The 20,101-nt window shown below is 40.8% G+C and overlaps 1 protein-coding gene across 1 annotated transcript; it reads left to right on the top strand.

Moving 5' to 3' along the window:
* Window positions 1-117: 117 nt before the first annotated feature.
* Window positions 118-19,019, top strand: LOC139648468 (serine/threonine-protein phosphatase 4 regulatory subunit 1-like). Its single transcript, XM_071524602.1, has 20 exons — window positions 118-165; window positions 1,513-1,557; window positions 2,175-2,304; window positions 2,984-3,090; window positions 3,551-3,693; window positions 5,043-5,189; window positions 5,535-5,642; window positions 6,758-6,823; window positions 7,134-7,292; window positions 7,782-7,906; window positions 8,936-9,459; window positions 9,639-9,967; window positions 11,713-11,799; window positions 11,980-12,165; window positions 12,411-12,572; window positions 13,722-13,822; window positions 15,075-15,195; window positions 15,619-15,753; window positions 16,355-16,496; window positions 16,630-19,019. Exons 1-20 carry the CDS (start codon window positions 159-161, stop codon window positions 16,773-16,775), a joined length of 2,970 nt encoding a protein of 989 aa, XP_071380703.1. The 5' UTR covers window positions 118-158; the 3' UTR covers window positions 16,776-19,019.
* Window positions 19,020-20,101: the final 1,082 nt, after the last annotated feature.

Genomic DNA, 20,101 nt, shown 5'->3' with positions numbered 1-20,101 from the left:
ATAAATATTTGTCGGAATTTATATTTAATAGACAATCAACCCATGAAAAGCCGCATCAGGAAGTAGTTTCAGGAAGTAGTTTACTGCCTTGTTTGAGTGACAGCTGTGTGGTGGTGACAGCCCACACGGCAGCCCGCAGAGCACAGCCGATAATCAAGATGGCAGGTAATGGCACTTTCTTAATAATGTTTTCCTCGTTACTTTGACAAAGTATTCTCTTTTGTACAACAGCATATGGTCCTCAGTGTTTCAATAGTTAGATTGAGGCGAACACTTTGCTGCATTTGCGGTATTTTCAAGCGAACTGCTATGGCGAGCCAAGTCAAGCGAAAGGGCTGGACAAGCTGTGTTAGTTAGCATGGCTAGCATGGCTAGCGAGCTAGCTAACGAAACCTTCCCAAGAGTAACGAAATAGTTGAATTCAAGGCTAAATTTTGAACGTATAAATATTAAGCACTTATATATGAATGTTTAGTTTACCGCTTTCTTTTATAGTTAGCCACCATCTCAATGTCTACAGCGGCGTGCAACATCGAACTGTTGTTATAGCTAAGGTTAGCGAGTTGACCTAGCTAACGTTAGCCTACTTGCTAACGTCATTTTCAGCCATAAGCTGACCAAATCCTCCTCCAAACCATAACAAAGGGAAACGTTGCTATTAGCCAACTTGATTGTGGGACATTGCAGATAACCAGCCCTCTTTACTGCACACACCAAACAAAGCTATATTCAATGTCCCTTTTCAAGATTGGGCTGTTATTTAAATGTTGGGCACATGCCCTTGCTTGTTCAGTTGTAAACATTGGCATAAGCCATCTTGCCACACACTGCTCCTTCTGCCACCTCTTTATGGGATGTTTTCTTGACTGAGCTGTTCAGACCTATTGTCCTGTATCTTGCTGTGATTTGATTTTGCAAATAATGGAGGAATTAGTCAAGATGTTTGTGACTAGATCTCGGGGAATCTCATATTTGCAAATGGTCGAAGACAATTAAAGCATAGCATTGTATCTCTGTCACCTAGCAGTTGTCTAAGTGATATTGGCCATCTTGCAGTTTTTAGACAAGTTCCCTCAATGTCAAACCAGGAGAGGAGAAACCCAGACATTGAATAGATTAGACTAATCCTGTATGAAACGGTGTCATCCCTGGCAATCCCCCACTGAAAGTCTGATTTTTTTTTTTAAGTCCATCTGGGTCTAATCTGTGTGTCGGATCCAGGGAAAACAATTGTTGTTATTTACTAATTTCTTCGAACACATGGCTAGGCCTACATGTCATGTGAATGCATTAACTTTTTCTACTGTAGAGTGATTAATTGGCTAGACCACTGTATTGTTATTGTGAATCTTACTGAAGCAGACTTTGTCCCTTCTTAGTAATTGTCAGCCTGTAAACCAGCCAACCCGGAACTCCCTTCACGCTAAAGGGGGGAGCGGTGTGTAGAGTGATGGTATGTTGATTACATGTTTGCCGCCATGGTTTTCCCCTTTAAATGGCTTATTCTTTCAGGTCTGTCTTTATACTTTGAAGATGGTCATGATGATTTGGATGACTGTGAGTATTCCCATTTTCCTATATGTTATTTTATATTGTGAACAAATCTCTATTAAAGCATACCCAAATTGAAGGGTTCATTTCATGCATTTATGGAACTTTGTTTTCTTTCCCGCTGCTCAGATGTAAGTGTCCTTGAGGAAGCATGATCTTTCTGGGTGACCCTGTTTGCCCATGTGAAATTTAAAGCTGTCAACAGTTCTCCTCCCTTAACATTATGTTAGATGATTCCTTCAGGGTTTACGCCTTGCTATTATTAGCAGTTATACAGCCCATCCTGTCCTTGTTGTCTTCCTTGAGTCGGGGTGATGAAACGGCATTCTAGCTCCAACTGCAAAGCCAGCATGTGTTCAGGGTTGGAACGTTAAATCGAATCAGTTAGAACTGAGCCTTTCTGCTTTATTCACTCATTCATTCATTGGTGGTTCATCATTCCTTACAATTAGCCTGGCTCTGTATGGTTAATACATCTCTTTGACAGTAGTTCGTCTATCAGTATCCTCATTTAAGTGTTTTGTTTTTGTATACAGTATATGTGGATATTTGTGTGTTCATGCGTTCAGAAATGTGTCAGCAGTCTGTGTGATTTTAAAATTGACTTTCTTCCCCATCCACAGTTGGATTTGATGACTATGGTTCAGAGTGCGATGGAATCCGCATCACAGCCTTCCTAGATGCGGGGCAGGACAACCTAACTCCTTTAGGGAGGCTAGAGAAGTATGCCTTCAGCGAGAATGTCTTCAACAGGTAAGTAGAGGCCCTCGTCAGGCTATTGACTCAATACTACTCCAAACCAGACAAAATGCAAAATATCAGATAATGGAATATTTATGACTGGCACAGTGGTACGGCAGGTTCTGTAACCAGAACAGTGTACTTTCATATAGTCGTCTGTAAGGCTGTCTGCATTCCTGTTTATTTACTAGGCACATACCTGGGCTAACTCTATACTGCAGGAATGCCACAAGTCTTGATGTCGAGCCATGGGTGGATGGTTTCAAAACATGGCATGAGGCTGGGTATAGCGGTGCCAGTTTACTATGGGTTTAAAGCCATGAACTGTTTGCCCTGAGGACACATTTTGTTTTATGTATGTGTGTTTTCTGATGTTGTTCTTTCAACTTTCTTCCTGGTGAAAGATGAAAGCCTGCCAGATAGCCTCAATGGTTTTTAAAGTCCTCAGGGTGTGCTTTTTGCTTAGTTTGAGCGCATTGCCTCTGCGAATATTTAACACCGCTGTGTTGCCCCTACACATACCCGCTTGGATCCTGTTTTCATGCTTTTCATGCGCAGCTCACAGGGTTCAAGCCCAACTGTCATTTCCAAGTACATGTACTTGTCAGCTCTGGCAGCGCTGTGTTGCGCAGTGTGCACTTGTAGGTATTGGCAGGCAGGCAACTAACCTGAGGCTCCTGTTGCTTTCTAGGCAGATCGTGGCACGCGGCCTGCTTGATGTGCTTCGAGAGTTCAGTGACAATGAAAATGACTTTATCAGTGTCATGGAGACAGTTGCCAGAATGTCAGAAGATGGAGGTAGATGCTTTTTTTCTTTTTGTCTGTTTAGTTGTGTCTCAAGTCTCTAGGCCAGTGGTCTCCAACCATGTTCCGAGAGCCATGTGTAGGCAGGTTTTTGTTCCAACCAAAGACTATAGCAGGTGATTTTGCTGATTAGTTCCTCCTCTCTGTTTGATGATGTGCTAATGATCAGCTGTTATAGTGTTTGAGTGGAATGAAAACCTGCAAACACGTGGCTTGTGATGGCACATGGTTGGAGAATTCTAGCAGAATGTTAGGATTCATTCCATTTTAATTAGTAATTTCTGCAATGCAGTTTGATTTTTTTTTTTTTTTTGGTGGTAATTTAAATTATAGAAACTCACTTAGGACTTGACCTGTTTACTGTTGCAAGCACCTAACACTAGTGGGATTTAGTGAGTGTGTATATACATGTTTGTGTGTGTACATAGTCTAATATTTTAACATATGTGCTCAGAGCCAACAGTGAGAGCTGAACTGATGGAACAGGTCCCCAACATTGCCATGTTCTTACACGAGAGTCGGCCCAACTTCCCAGCAGCTTTCTCAAGATACTTGGTACCCATTGTGGTCCGGTACCTCACTGACCCAAATAATCAGGTGGGTTTTAAATGAGCAGACTGTTCTAGCTGTCTTTTAAAATTAAATGGTCAATGGAGGTGCAAGTTTTCAAAAATAACTTGATCCACTGTTCAAACTGACTTTTTAAAATGGTGACACTGTGTATTCTTATCATATCTTATTAGGGGCCGGGCAGCTCTGCTGCCCCTAATCTGCCTTCCCATGCATGAAAATAAACCAAACTGCACATAGGCCCAGTCCCATGCCAAACTTACTCCACTGACTTTGGGGGTCAATAGTCCTAATGGTGGCGCTGCAGCAACCATCTAAAGTTTAAAACTTTGAAAATTCATTACAAATCAGTCGTACGTGCTACTGCTTTGCAAGTTGCACCAAAATGTAGGCCCAAGTGAGCAGAAATGTTCAGATGCTTTGAGCTGGCAGGAATAATGAAGTCCATCACTGTTTTTCTCAAAAACTGTAAAACTAATTAAACCTATCTCCTACCACATTTTTTGCTCAATTGACACCAAACTTGCTACACTGCATCTTCAGACTGTCCTCCACAAATGATCCAGCCAGATTTTTGAGTTATCAAAAATTGAGCCCACAGTGCATCAAAATGTTTTACTGTAAACAGTACTGTAAACAGCTACTGCAGATTCTCGCTACATAAATCTCCAATGTTCATGAAAATAAATGACAAAATTTTGCTGTCATGGTAGATGAAGTGTGTAAAATTTCAGAATTTTGTCTCAAAAACTGAATTTTTGACAGTATTTTGAATTCTGCCCTCATGTATGTAACTATTGCAGTCAGTGGAAATAGAGCATCTTTAAACATCAGTTTTTCACTAATGGAGCAATCAATCGTTGTAAAAAGAAAATTACAGACATCTCTATGTTGTCTAGATGAAGTACACAAATTCTCAGAATTTTGTCTTGATTACTGAATTTTTGACGCTAGCTTGAAATCTGCCTTTACATGCATGGACAGCTGTTATCCTGCACCCTGGTGGTTGGCTAAGTCATAGTGTGAAGCCACCTCTAATTTTCCCACTTCTCAGGTAGCTCAACTCGATCACAACTTGTCATTGGTGGCAAAGGTTGTGAGTTCGAGCCCCGGGGGATGCAGGTTTATGCCTACTCAGGCATTGTGTTGTGTGGATTAGAGACACATGATTTCAAAAGATGTTTTAATGATAATTATGGTCTGGGCAGTTCTGCTGATGGACCTTCATGTATTTCTCATTCGTCTTCCTCTTCTTCTTCCTTCTCCTCCTCCTCTTCTTCCTCTTTCTCCTCTTCTTCTTCTTCCTCCTCAAAATGCCCGGCCCCGACACTGCAGCAGCAGCTATAATCTTATGTTTTTTGTTTTGTTTTTTTCAGGTGCGGAAAACCAGCCAGGCAGCCCTGCTTGTTTTGCTAGAGCAGGGCCTCATCTCTAAAGCCGACATGGAGACCAAAGTTTGTCCCGTTCTGTTGGACCTCACAGAACCCAGCAGTGACGATGACTACAAAATTGAGGCAGTTGCTGTAAGAAAATCCCCTTGTATTAAGAGTGCAGAAGGTTTTTGTGTAGGGTATTCCATAAAAAAGGCCTGTTGATTCATTGTCATGGTACGAGATGAAGCACAGAGCCAAATGGTTTGTGACTGACTAAGTGAAGAGTGTTTGCCCACTGTTGGCAGCCTTGGAGGAGGCTGCTGCCTTCTAGTTGTCACTCTGGAAATAAAAGTATCTTGTGCCTGAATGTGTGTCTCAAGAAGCTGAATCTGAGTTAAGAAAACTGTGAATTTGACATCACATGACAAATTCAATTGTATGCAATTAAAATACAGTCTCTGCTGGCACTAATTGCTCTCCATATACTCTTAACAGATCATGTGTAAACTGGTCACCATGCTGAGTAAAGACACAGTGGAGCATCTATTGCTGTTGCGCTTCTGTGAGCTGTGCAGCGATGCCAGACTCTTCCAAGTCCGCAAGGTAACATCTCTAAACCCTTTTTACCTCCTCCTCCACCTCTTCAATGTCCGACTAAGCCCAAACCCCCCCCCAATGCTAGAGAGAGTTAATCAATCAGAATTATTCATGATAAACCAATGAGATATTCTTGGTTTTAAACTACATTCTATTGAATTTGTGGATAATGCATATGAATTTGATCAAAGGATTATCGAGTTAGAGTTGAATTATATTTATGGTCTTGCATGAGGACTGATGCAATATTCTGAGAGTCAGCATTAATTCTGTTTTGCGCATCACGCCAGCCTACACTATGCTGTTGTTTTCGGTCTGGAATGTTAATTCCCTGGCATAACTGGTGCCAGTTGGGAAAGGGTATTTAGGAGTAGCAAATATGGTCAAACTTTGTGAGTTTTCTTTTTTTTTGAGCTCTTGTTAAGTGTGAGAGTTTTTCTGCCATTCTGTGTCACTCTTACACTCCTAAACCAGCTGTTCTTTAAGGTATTGTTTTGGGGCCCAAAATGAGTAAATGTGGTGTTGCCCAGGGCTAAAAGCTCAATAAGATGTACAAATCCTCTTATCCTCTATATATAGGGACCCACCAGAATTGCAGGCTATTTCAAAAGTAGATATGCATTTTTATATTTATATCAGTGCAGACAAAGGACATTGTGACAGTGTTGCAGAGAGAATGAAAGCATGTGTTAACAGTGATGGGGAAACAATTTGAACACTTACGCAAGTGAGGACGCAAGTGAAGTTTTACTTGCGTGTTATTTCCTGGTATTAACGTAATACAAGTATAATTTGTAGGACTAATAAATTCTTCAATTGAATGTTGAATTATTTTGTTAAAACGACTAAGTTTAAAATTACTAAAATGATACAGCTTTTTTTTGGATGATGATGGTTATTATTAATAATAATAATGATACAAAATTGTATACCTACTTTTGAAACACTCTAGATATGTAGATAAATGTATGTAGATATGTGACCTGTTTTTTGCCCCATTTGTTTCAGGTACGCTGCTCTGAACAACTGAATGAGTTGTCATCAAAACATGTATGCTTCATTTGTCGAAGAGATGGATTTGGCACCTTCATTTTGTCTCATTGTCTTTCATTATGTTACAGGTCTGTGCAGCCAATTTCGGAGAGTTCTGTTCCATTGTAGGCCAGGAGGCCACAGAGAAACTACTGGTGAGAGGCTTTGGGACTCCTCTCTTTCTTAGATTGCAAACTCCAAAACCACAACCCCTCTATATAAGCCTGTCATTATGTAACAATATGCTTTAACATCGGTGTCCTTCTCTTGAGGCAAGTCACATAACATGACCTATGGTACAGCAAATTAGCCTAACTGCTGCCATGTGACTTGGTTGCACATCACATTTTACTTTCCGTTTATAAGTCACAGTTCCAATAGCACTGTGGCCAGACTCCAAACCACAGTTCAGTCATTGGATGTTAGATTCAACTTGTACTGACTTTGGTTTTGTTTTGGATGCAGATGTCCAAGTTCTTCGACCTGTGCTCAGACAGCTTGTGGGGCATCAGGAAAGCCTGTGCTGAGTGCTTCATGATCGTCTCCAATTCCACCTCTCCAGAGGTGCGACGTACTAAACTGTCCCCCCTCTTCATCAGCCTCATCAGTGACCAGTCCCGCTGGGTAAGACATACATACACACATTGGTAAAAAAAAAGTCATTGAGGCGATTGCAAATGTTTAGACACAGATTTTACATACAACTACGTCCCCATTGATGATAAAATTGTGGCAGTTGTTGGCCTGAAAGTAGGTAAAGTAATTGATTTTTATTTCCCTTGCCACTTTATGCATCTTCTTGTTGTTCCTTATTTTCCACTTTGTTGTCTCCCCATGTGCAAATTTGTAATGTGCATCTTCTTTTTTTTTTTTTTTTTATTTTACCACTGTTTTTATCGCTGCTTCAATGTTTTATCTTTGTGCAAATTAACTGAACTAGAAAAACAAGAGAAACTTGACAGTTACATAATGTAAAACAAACACTAAAGAAGTGATGAGGACCAGAAAAAGCGAAGGAAGATGTTTTGGTCCTCAGACTTCTGTCAATTCTCTGTTGTCATCATTAGAGATGATTGATAAGTATTGAGACATCTCTCCTCCACTTCTATTCAGGTGCGTCAGGCTGCCTTCCAGTCCCTGGGGCGTTTCATCTCCACCTTCGCCAACCCCTCCAGCACAGGCCTCCTCTTCAGAGAGGACGGCACCCTACTAGAGGTCCCCAGGTGTACCTTAGACAGGTAGGACCACTCAGTCAACTGCCCATCATCACCACTGTTACAATGGAGGTTTGGCTCTGTTTCCAAACTGTATTGTGCCCGATTTGAAGCATAGGGTTCAGTGCCCACAGGTTGGCAGTTTACTTTGAAATGTTATTTATTCCTCAAGTAATGATGGACTTGATGTTGTGTGTGTGTGTGTGTGTGTGTGTGTGTCTCTATATTTCACTATATTTTGGCTGGATTGTTATTGACGTTTCATTTAGCAAGCGCAATATCTTTGTTCAGGCACTGAATTTTCTAACTTGGTGCTACAATAATAGCTGATTATTATACACCCATCTTATTATCGCTAGTTTTGTGAAGCAAATATAACGTATAGCAAATTACAAATGGGTTACCTCCTCAAAAGTAGGCTACTCAAACTTTACCTCTCTATTCAGTTTGTGTTGGCACAGACATAGCACAATGTCATAGATGCAATGAATTATGGTCGTTGTAGTTCAATTACACGCTTTCAGCGCTTGAGTAGGTGGCACATGGGCACATATGTGGGCCTCTGAGGGAAAGGGAGATGTTTCGAAATCTCCGCACCACCAAAACATCATGCTAGTTGGCCATACAAAGCCGTGATTTTCGCACAAAACCAAGAAAACAAATATTATGCAGTGCACTACCAAGATTATGGCCAGGATGTATATGTTTAATTCTAAGATTTATTGAACATGAACATTGATTGACAGCTGAAAAAGTGAGTTAAGGTTACCCCTGTCCCTTTATAAAAATGTAATTCAGTAATGCTTCCATGCTGCACTCTTTGGCTGGGTTTGGAATAGACCAGTTTTTAGCTGGACTTTAACTTTTGTGTCGTATAAAAACTCTACATTGGTAAGCTCAAATGCTTGTGGAGAAACTGAACGAATAGATGTGGCTAGTGCTTAGTTTCTGGAGCAGGCTAATGAAAGGATGTCAAAAGAACTTGTAAATGTGTAATATATGAAAGGTTCTAGTCAAGTAATCCTATATATTTTGTTGTCCATCTCATTGCAGCGATTCCTTAAACTCCCTGAACTGCACTGAAATCAGTGGCTGCCACACAGAAAGGACCATCACTCACACGCCTCCCAACCAGGATGGCCGTGCCACCCCATCCCCGGAGCACTTGTCGACCGCTTACAGTGAGGAAATGCATCCCTTCGGTGACAACCCCACACCTACTCCTAGAGAGCTGTACAAAGGCCTCGCTCATACAACCCTAAACAACAGTGACAGCCCTACAACCACAGAGAACACCAGGAACACAAAAGAAACGGAGCAGGCAGATGAGAACTTTAATTCTTTCCACTACTGGAGGCCTCCTTTACCAGACATCAGTGGCGAACTGGAGATGCTAAGTTGTCAAACAACAGAGGAAGTGGTAGAAAAGAAAGAAAAGGAGGAGGAGGAGGAGGAGGAGGAGGTGGCTGAGGATGAATGTCTTCCTTCAAAGGGCGGCCCTGGTAAAGCTACCAGCGACCAGATCCAGAAGGTTTTGGACTGCTTGCAGCCACACATGGATGACCCTGATGTACAAGGTGAGTATACAGAGCCAGAAAAGTTCTCCGATCAGGAGTATGGAGCCATGGACATGCAACATGACAGACCTTTCTCTTTCCAGGCATTATTTGATAATCTGCTGTCACTGTATTTATTTATTTATTTTGGCAACATATATGTATTTGAGACTGAGCTTTGCTTGTTTATTTACCTCTAGCTCAAGTCCAGGTTTTGTCAGCAGCTCTAAAGGCAGCTCAGCTTGACAGTCCAACAGACAACAGCCCGACTGAAACCCAACCACCAAGCCAACCTGAGAACCCGATTGATATCCCGTTGGTGGAGAGTAAATCCGTGGAGGTTCAATCAGAGGACAGAGCGAGTACCCCAGAAGAGGAGCAAATAGTGGAACCTCCTCCAGCCTTGGAGTCATGCCCTGTCCAGGAGCAAGGAGAGGAAGAGACCCAGACGGAGCCCCAGGAGGACCAGGAAGAGTCTCCTCCTGACACCCCCATTCTAGTTCGGGACGATTCAGACCACAGCAGTGTGGTAAGTCAGCATTTGTGTATTATTTGGTTGAGCAAATATACAGAATATTCTCAATAAGTAAATATGCAGGACTCAGAGATAGGGCTGGGCGGCATGACGGTATATACTATACAACGGTAGAGCTTCTACCGTGGTAGCTATCTCTTTAGTATCTCTGGCTACCAGGGTTTCTGCTAGACTTTTTTTTTTTTACTGGCCAACTAGGCCGGTAAGATTCCAGGATTCTGGACAAGTAGAATATTTACCGGAATAGGCTAGAGTAAATTTAGATAGCAATAAACAATACAAACCAAAGGCAATGATTGAACAAATGCATTTTATTAACAGTCGAGCCAGACAGAACGGGTCGTTCGGCTGTCAGATCCAGTGGAAGAGTCTTGCTGCCTTCAGGCGCTCCTCATAAGCTTGTACTTCCAAGTTTCACAATCGTAATGACAACTCATTGTGTATTCATATACTTTTAAGTGAGAAATAACAAAATGGACCCTGACACAAAAGTACCATACAGAGCTCGGCTACTTTGTGCTGCGTGGGTGAGAATGTCACATCTTGGCATCTTGGTTATTATGCAGCCTAAAATTCTACTTTCCCATTTGTGTTTACCATTTTATTGGGTCGTTTAAGCACGCTCTACCTGTAATTGCAAGATTTCTGACAGCATTTGAAGGTAGCATCGGCTTGCTACAGTTGTGACGATGTAGAAGTGGGGAAAATCTAGGAGATAGTGAGGTAAATATTGGACTCAGTACAATCGTTTCACTTCAGAACACTGGCGTCATTTTTTGTCCTTTTTAGAGCCGTCTTTGCACAGAGAATGGCATAAAGCTGAAAATAAAAATGATGTGTGCAGTAAAAAGGAAGGCTAGTTATTCCGGTATTGACCCAACCTCTCCATCTAGTAAAAAAGCCGGAGCAGAACTAGGATTTATTCAGTGTAAAGTAGCTTAAAGCTGAGCATGCCATGGTAACCATGGTAACCATTACGCATTAACATTCTATCAGCTGTCCGCGAGAACTCTGTAATCTACTGAGATGTCATATTTTCTGTCTTTTTTTGCCCTTACATAATTTAAATTGCATATTTCTGGGGATGCTGTGATTTTTATTTTGCACTGACTGAAACCAGACTGCCATTTATTTGCACCCGTTAACCTTAATACCTGTAACACTTGAAAATATTGGTCTCATTTGGAAGCTTAAAGCCTAAATTTTAAAAGAATATTAGTTATACTTTTAGTCTTTCGCTTTGTGTGTTTTCTAATGTAAGGCAGCTGCCAGTTGGTCATATTTATTCATTTGTTATGATTACTCTTATCTTTTGTTTTTGGTCGATCTTAAAATATAGACTAGTTCAAAATAAAAAAGAGAAAATAATCAAATGTAATGAAGTGCCTTTTAATTTGTCAAGTATTTAATTCACTGGATTAGCCAAAAACAGGCATTACCATATGGTTATTTTATATATAAACCATTTCTTAATAGAATTTCCAGAAAAACTACTATATCGTGATATAGACCCTATACCATTGCCGTGATATAAAATTACATATATACCGGAATAGAAGATTTTGGCCATATTGCCCACCCATACTCACAGACCTAAGAGGATTTCAGAGAGGCCTTGTGCCTAGATTATGAAAAGAATGACAAAAAGGATACTGCTAAAGAAATTAAGATTCTTTTGTGTACAGCTGTGCTTGTTTGTTCCCTAAGGGGGTTTGTATGCATATTTGTATTTTCCTCAGGAGTCTGAACTAATCGAGAGCGTGGAGGAGGAGGGGAAAAGAGACTCTGCTCCCAGCCCACTGCCTGAGGAGAAGCCTAAGATCCAGGTCCGTCTGCCTGTTGCAAATGCTGTCGTACATCCAGGAAATATTTAGCTGGTCCTTACAGTTGGCATGTAGATTATCTTAAAAATGGATTATTAAATACTCTCTCTCCCTGTATCTCCATTCCTCTTTGATCCTCACGACACTTTCATCTCCTCCATCCTCCCCTTCCTCTGTCTCCAGAATGTCATTCCCCAGCAGCTGTTGGACCAGTACCTTTCTATGACGGACCCAGCACGGGCCCAGACAGTGGATACAGAGATAGCCAAGCACTGTGCCTTCAGCCTGCCTGGGGTGGCCCTCACTCTGGGACGGCAGAACTGGCACTGCCTCAAGGACACATATGAAACCCTTGCTACCGATGTGCAGGTATGCAGGGCAATGGAAAAACCCACCACATGAAAAATGTGACTACTAATCAGAATGATCACTGGAATGAAAGTAAAGCTCACTATTGAATATTTTTGCTATTGGCGATTTAAAGCCTTTTAATAACAAAATAACAAGCAACATTTTTAGGGTCACCGAGGGCCGTCACACCTCTGCCAACAAAGTAGGTAATCCTTTTTATATTTCTTTCACTCTTACCGTCTGCCTTTTTTTTTCACTCTCAGTGGAAGGTGCGCCGTACGCTAGCCTTCTCCATCCATGAGCTGGCAGTTATTCTGGGGGACCAGCTGACAGCCGCTGACTTGGTGCCCATCTTTAACGGTTTCCTCAAAGACCTGGATGAGGTCCGCATCGGTGTTCTCAAACACCTCTACGACTTCCTGAAGGTAAGATTAGACGATTATCCACTGCTGTTTCTTTTTTTCTTTTTTTTATTGGTGCAAAAACAAAACAGTGACTGAAACAAACAATGATTGAAACAGGGATAACAAGGGCAGACAATGTATAAACAACAACAGGGTGACATACAACACTTGACATGGTACACATATAAAAACAAAATAAAACAAAACAAACAGAGATGAAATAGACGTATCAATTATGATGGTAGTGACATCATGCAGTTACTGCAGTTTAAAATTAGTGTTTTAGGGAAGATCTATGTTAGAACGCGTGTTTATGTGTATGATTGTGTGTGTATGGGAGAGTAGAGAAAAGAAAAAAATTATGAAATAAAATAATAATAATAATAATAATAGTAATAATAATAATACATATATTGAAGAATGAATAATAAATAGGTAATAACAAGGGAAGAATGAAAAGTAAATAAATAAATGAATACATAAATGGTTTGTAATTGATATTTAGAAGTGTCCGCTATTATAGTATGGGGGGGTCCTGGCAGGGCTTGAGGGCTGTCTAATCCACAGTTCAAGTATGTATAGGTGGGGGGGGCACTGGTGTCAGTAGGGGGAGGTTGTTATCTGGGTGAGGATGTGTCCGTGTGTGTATGTATGTATATTGGTTTGTGTTACATGGGTAGACAAGTGATATTGATAAATGGGGTCCAGCATATGTGAAATTAGTCTATTTGATTGTTTTTTAATACTATTTGTCTTTCTGTTGTGATATAGTCAGATCTACTGCTGTTTCACGTGTAACAAAACTGTTTGCAATTGCCATGCTCTCATTGATGGGATTTGTAAAATTGTATAAATGGAATTGGAGTAATTTGCATTTTAAATAATTAAGCTTGGTTATTTATAGGGATGTAACAGCATAATTTTAATAATTGTCTTCATGTAGATTTTGCTCAAAATATTGTAATAATATCAAACTGTGACCACAGTGTCATGTATCGAATAGAACCATTTGAATCATTACATCCCTGGTTATTAACAAATCCATTTCAATCAAGCATTGCATACTTTGAATACTTCAACATGACATCATTAGCAATGGTACTTGCAAAGGAAAGAGAATAATGCTAATTATAACAACCAAACTGATTCATGTGCATCTCTGTGCTGCAGCTGCTACATGCAGACAAGAGGAGGGAGTATCTGTACCAGCTGCAGGAGTTCATGGTGACAGACAACAGTCGCAACTGGAGGTTCAGATACGAGCTGGCAGAGTGGGTTTCCTTTTCTTTCTTCAGTAGGGATGAGAATGATAACATTTGCATGATAGACATTTAGCTGATTCTGTTGTGAACAATTATAATGAGTGAGCAGGTGGGATTTCAGTGTCTTGCTCAACGACACTTTGACAGTCACAGGACACATGATGGTTCATGACTGTTGGGATCGAACCTGTGACCCTCTACGGGACAATCTTTCTAACCATTTGGCCAACCTGCCAACCTTCACTTTAAAGGATACGGCTGGTGTTTTTAAATACATTTCTTATCGTCAACAAATCCTATGAAAATAACAAAATCAACAATGCGTTTGCTCTACTCCCATTACTTTCCGACTTTCCACGTACCGTTTTTAGCCTTCAACCCGGAAGTCATTGGCTCCAATTGTAAGCTAAAAAGCTTTAAATACAGCTCACAAAGACAGTTTCAATTTTAAAAATCACTAACTGTTAACCATGAAAAGTCAGACTGTTGTAGTTATTACCAAATCAAATTCAAATGGGAACAAATTCTTCATTACGACAGGGACTACTTTCGGTGCTACGGAACTACTTTCCTGAGATCGCAAACGTCTTTACAGCTGGCTTATTAAGTTGTTTGAGGAAAAAGTCGGCTGGCCCGGTGCATCGCAATGATGAAATATGCTGCCCAGAGCAACGGCATGGCTCTTTGACATGTTTTTAATCGTTTTTATAATACAATGGAGTTCTGTGGCTGCTCGGACATGGCTTCATTGGGCACCGGCTACATGGGCGAGACTTGTTGGCAAAACAAAATCATTGCTCATTTTGTTATTTTCATAGGATTTGTTGACGGTAAGAAATGCATTAAAAAACACCAGCCTTATCCTTTAATCTTAAAGTCATGTATCCAACTTGCATAAAAATGGAAAGATATGAAAAACAGACACATTTGATGTCTCCTTCTATTATGTATGCCGAAAAACATCCAACCCCTTTTTCCCCAGTTATCTGATAAATGTAAAGTATATGGTTTGACAATTTTATTCAAATTGATGAACCATGAATATTGAAAATTGAAATTGCTCTGGCAACTAACTGTATATGGATTAAATACAATTTCCACCAAATAGTGTCAGTTAGTGTCACCAAGCAGTTTACCGACTGTAATCATTTCCATGCCTAACAAGCAGAATGCTTTAAATTATTGTTGTTGACTGTATTTACAGGACAGTTTCTGTAACCTTTATGTACGTCTGACTGAAGTGCTCTCTCTGCGTTTCCAGGCAGCTGATTCTGATCATAGAGTTGTACAGCCACTACGATGTGTATGACTATCTCAGACAGATAGCACTCACACTCTGCTCTGACAAAGTCTCAGAAGTCAGGTGGATCTCCTACAAACTGGTACGTCTGGGGGACACCTAAAAACGGCTTGAAGCTTTAACTGCTTGTGACTGATGTTGTGGGTCAGCAAAAACACTGCGGAAAATGTAAGATAAAAGGGAAATATAAGTCACACTGATGGACGATGTTATGTTCAGTCGGAATGTGTGTAGGGTAGATAGTATTACACTGATAGCGGTGGTAATTTATTGTCTTAGCTGGAGAATAAATACCTGAACCTATAGCTAACTACTCTCCAACTTCTTTGTAGTCAGTTCACCTATGAGATGTAAATGAGTGTGCAGTTATAAGTCTGTGCCTGACAGTCTAACCCAGCCCAAGGCTATGTGCATTTCATATCTGAGAAACTCATTTTTTCACATCTTGGCATCTTGGTTATTACTTTTTTTTTTTTAAGTGCGTCATTGTCTCCTATGTTCTCAGGTGGTAGAGATCCTCCAGAAGCTGTATGCATGTGGAGCTCATGACCTGGGCCTGAACTTCATCAACGAGCTCATCGTCAGGTTCTGCCACTGTCCCAAGTGGGTGGGGCGGCAGGCCTTTGCCTTCATCTGTCAGGTCCGTGGGTTTGTCACACTACTCAACAGGAAATGGTGGAAGAGAGCAGTTTCCACATATCTGACTCGCTGTTTTTCTACTCCATACATAGCTGTGTAACTGTCTGCCTTTTGCTCTGCCTGTTCTGACTGTCAAAGCTAGTGTTATCAAATGCACTATTTGGTTGCAGTGGCACCTTTACTAAGATTTTAGTAAAGGTCACAGCGCATTTTCGATATTTAACCCTAATAGAAAAGTGTGATTTTAAACATTAGAACTCCATATCTTAACGTTTCAGAGGGAAATTTAGCTAAATTATACTATTTTACCTTTTCTCTAGCAGTGATGGTAATTTTCTTTTTTGTTATTTATTTTCTGTTTAACGTGCATGTTACTCACATGCGTATCTGTCCATGAGCCTGTCTGACTCTATTCATACAATACAATACAGTACTTTATTGTCAACCTGTCTGTCTGATCAACTCCTGTTTTGTTCTGTTGCATCTTCCCCTGGCCACTGTGAGGGAGAACCTTACTCATGTACGCCTCTGGACCAATTGCCCTGCCTGTTTGTTTAGCTGTCTTACTGTCTGTGGTTTTTGTCATCTTGTATTTTCCTTAGGCCATAGTGGAGGAGGACTGCATGCCCATGGAGCAGTTCGCCCAGCACCTCTTGCCCAGCTTGCTCAGCCTCTCTTCAGACCCTGTGGCCAATGTCCGCGTACTGGTAGCCAAGGCACTACGACAGAGCGTCATGGAGAAAGGTAAAAGTACAAATAAACTGAACGATTGATATCTTCAGCGCACAACATGCTATGCGTCTTTCTCTCACACGCACCCCGTAGCCTTTTGTTGGTAGGTTTTTTTCACTAATTGTATCTTCTGGTTTGTCTGCAGCATACTTCAAGGAGCCAGGCTGTGCCTACTCGGACGAGCTGGAAGAGACCGTGATGGCCCTGCAGTCTGACAAGGACCGGGACGTCCGCTTCTTCGCCAGCCTGGACCCCAATAAAGCCCTGATGGACACGGCTCCCTTAATCTAGCCTCGGCTCTCAAGTCCCCTTCCAGCCCACCTGCCTGTCTACCTGTCTGTCTGTCTACCTGTCTGACTGAGGCACAGTCAGCTAACTGCATCACCAGCACCCGACCAGACCAGACCCCCCCGACCACTCGCCTGCTGGACAGACCTGTACCGAGGCACCGATGACCACTTGAGAAACACGTCCTTGCATACAGACATGTTCAGATGACAGTATACAAACACAAACATGAGCATGCTCGCGCACAAACCAGTTTCTGGGTGTGCACTACATAACGCACATTACACTCACTCAACATGACTCAAAACACATACTTCTCTGAATTTTCTGAAAATGAGCAGGCCTCAGGTTAGCTGGACCCCACTGTGGTAGCAACCATATTTCCACCTGGACTCCGCCCCTCCTCCACACTAGCAACAGAATGACTCGGTCTTTCCCTCATCACAGACTTATAAAACTGTGCGACGGGCTCACTCTCCAAAGCTAATTGTAAGCTTGTGATATAAAATTGTTGAATTTTGATTGATTTTTCTTATCGCTTCTTTTTTTGTGGATTTCTTAACGAACAAGCAGACGAAGCCTGCCTGACTCTGACGTGTGCACTAACTCAGGGGGACTGATCTGAACCTAAACAGCATTAGCTTAAATAATGAGCAGCCGCTGCTGCAGCGGTTCCCGGATCCCTGGTGAAAACTCCAGCTGTGTGAGCGACATACCAGCCAAACCAAGTAGCTCTGCTGGTGTCTCTCGCCTCATTTCCTCCTCAACGCCTCTGTTTTCTCAGATGTTCTCTGCCTACTGAGATGTCCTCTGGGTTAATGTCTCGTTCTCCCTCTACCTTCTCTCCTGCTCGTTCTTTCCGTCATTCTCCGCGTTGTCTTCATGGGCCACTGAAACCACTACTACTGCACAGGAGGGACAGTGACTCTGCCACTCAGCGTAACTCTTGATTAAAACCATATCTTGACATTTCTGAAAGAACACCGTTGATCGCTTCCCCCCCGTTGTGTGTATGTGTGTTTACCAAAAATGTGACACAGCACGTCTCCCAAACGGCAGGAGACTAATGAAATACCTCTGTTTGGACACGACTCTGGCCAGTGTGTCATATGTAGAGGGACGTCCAGGGTTCAACAGGCTTTGAATGTCCTAGATTGGTGATGCTTTTGGGGTGTTCTGTGGTGTTGATGAAAACATCTTAACAAGGGCTTATGATGAAGTGACACAGGGTGATATAAACCTCAGAGAGAAGAAGAAGATAGCAAGCACACTGTTGGAATATGCATGTTTCCTCACCGTACCTCCCTCCCCTTTTTCTGTTTGTGTACAGTCTGTTCCGGTTCCTTTAGGTTGACCTCCTGATAATGAATTATGTGACCATGGTAGCTTTTCAGTGGATCTGATTGACCGGTTGTATAGTAGAATATAGGAATGACTGTGTGTGGCTCCACAGTCAAGAGCTTAAGAGACTGAAAGACAACTGATCGATATTTCCCTGTCTTGGTGAAATGCGTTAAAGTATGAGGTTTCTCTAAATTTTGCTTTGTACAGCTTAAACCTGTGGAAACGGTATGCGTTTATGGAACCAAGGCCAGTTTAGTAGGGTTTTTACCTAATGAGATGTGTGTGAATATATTGGGAGCAGTCACCAAGTCACTTTTCGTAGTTCTTTGAGGTCTTTTGTTTTCCTCTGTGTGCAAATGGTAACCCATTTTTGACCATAGACATAACTTGAGAACTTAAGCTGATTGTGGTGTGTGCTGTGTATCTCAAGTCTTTCTTCCTTCGAAAGGAGAGCTCACTGCGGTAATGCAGTGTCTACTCATCTCATCTGTCTGCAATTTGTGCCCATCTCGTTTTTTTTATGTAGTAGAACTGTTAATATATGCATTTTATGAAAATTATTTTTCTTTTCAATTATGCACCACTGTTCAAAGATTTTATATCCTAACTTTACAAAATTTACGACCTTTGTAATATTCAATGGTTTCTTTTAAAAAGACATTTTATGTAATGTTATTTTTAGTATTCTGTAATTAAAATGATGAAAATTAGAATGTTGTTGTTTTTAAATTTATGGTTCAGTAAGCACTGGTACAGCTGGGAATAGCCTCTGGATAATGGACAACAGTGGACAAATCTGAAATACTGACTCACCTAGGGCTGTGCAATATGGTTGAAATCAATATCAATAATCATAAGGATTTTTATCTATACAGTATGTCACAATATGGCTCATGTATTCAAAATCACATTAAATAAATCCCATTGAACCGAATGGTAACAGGTGTGATGCCAAACAAATCTGAAATTTTCAAATAATATTCCTTAAAATGTTTTTTAAGGAACCTTTATCTTTTTTCCTACCTAAATATGCTTGTTATCAATTGCAGAATTGTCACGATATCCCAAAATCACCATATCATCACGCTATTATTCTACTGAAAGACAAACGATAATATTGAATAATCGCACAGCTCATGCATGCTAAAAATTGCATACATCTACATCTCTACATAGGTTTTTTACAGTGAGCAGTTGTATAGCTAAACAGTCTTTGATACATATTTTTACATTTTATTCGCACATGGTGAGGCAGATGGTTTAAAGTTTAAACACACAGAAGTTGGGATCATAATATGCCAAATGGCAGCAGGCTATTTATGTCAAGTTTTAAGCCACACTATTCCCATTTAAAGACACGCTGGAATGAAAAATTTATTTTTTTCAGCTTTGTAGCTCATTCTAACCATCGTACCATACACTTATTTGACAATTAAGCCCCAAAAATTACATTTTATTTTATTGTATTTTTATATAAAAATGTAGTTACTTTTACTTCCTGGAAAACAAGTGATTCAGGTGACTTCATTGTGTACCAGGAGACGTACATAAAAATTTCAACCAATAAAACATCACAGATTTTTGAACAATGCCACCCCTCTGCCTGCATTTCTCTCCCTATTGGTTTACATTGATCCCTTCCTGCGTTATGTCCCGCTCCAATATCCTGTTTCAACAGGATATACAAAGGATAAGGCTGGTGTTTTTTAATGCATTGCTTACTGTCAACAAATCCTATGAAAATAACAGTAATAATATCTGTTGTCATAATAATAATGAAAAATGCCATAATATGTGTCATTTTTAACTATAAAGGCTGCATGTACTGTGCAGAATACATACAGAACACAGACTAAATTGCACAGTTCACCTTCATTCATCACCTTCCTACTGCACAAGTTCTATGTCAAAACAGTACTTTCACAATACACTAACATTTAGGCCAAAGTGGTTTAAGAGAAATCATGACAGGCCCTAAAAGTCAG

The sequence above is a fragment of the Centroberyx affinis genome, unplaced genomic scaffold (assembly GCF_046629955.1).
Source record: "Centroberyx affinis isolate AG114_WGS23_722 - 3 ecotype Tasmania unplaced genomic scaffold, CSIRO-AGI_Caff_v1 ptg001206l_1, whole genome shotgun sequence".
Taxonomy (NCBI): Eukaryota; Metazoa; Chordata; class Actinopteri; order Beryciformes; family Berycidae; genus Centroberyx; species Centroberyx affinis.
Note: the sequence above shows the minus strand (reverse complement) of the source record. Positions and strands in the feature narration are given on the sequence as shown.

What these genes read in the sequence shown, in the direction of transcription:
- LOC139648468 (XM_071524602.1), top strand. An exon ending in ATTCAGACCACAGCAGTGTG is followed by an intron (nt 9,968 to 11,712) that starts GTAAGTCAGCAT and finishes TATTTTCCTCAG; the next exon opens with GAGTCTGAACTAATCGAGAG. An exon ending in CCTTTGCCTTCATCTGTCAG is followed by an intron (nt 15,754 to 16,354) that starts GTCCGTGGGTTT and finishes TATTTTCCTTAG; the next exon opens with GCCATAGTGGAGGAGGACTG.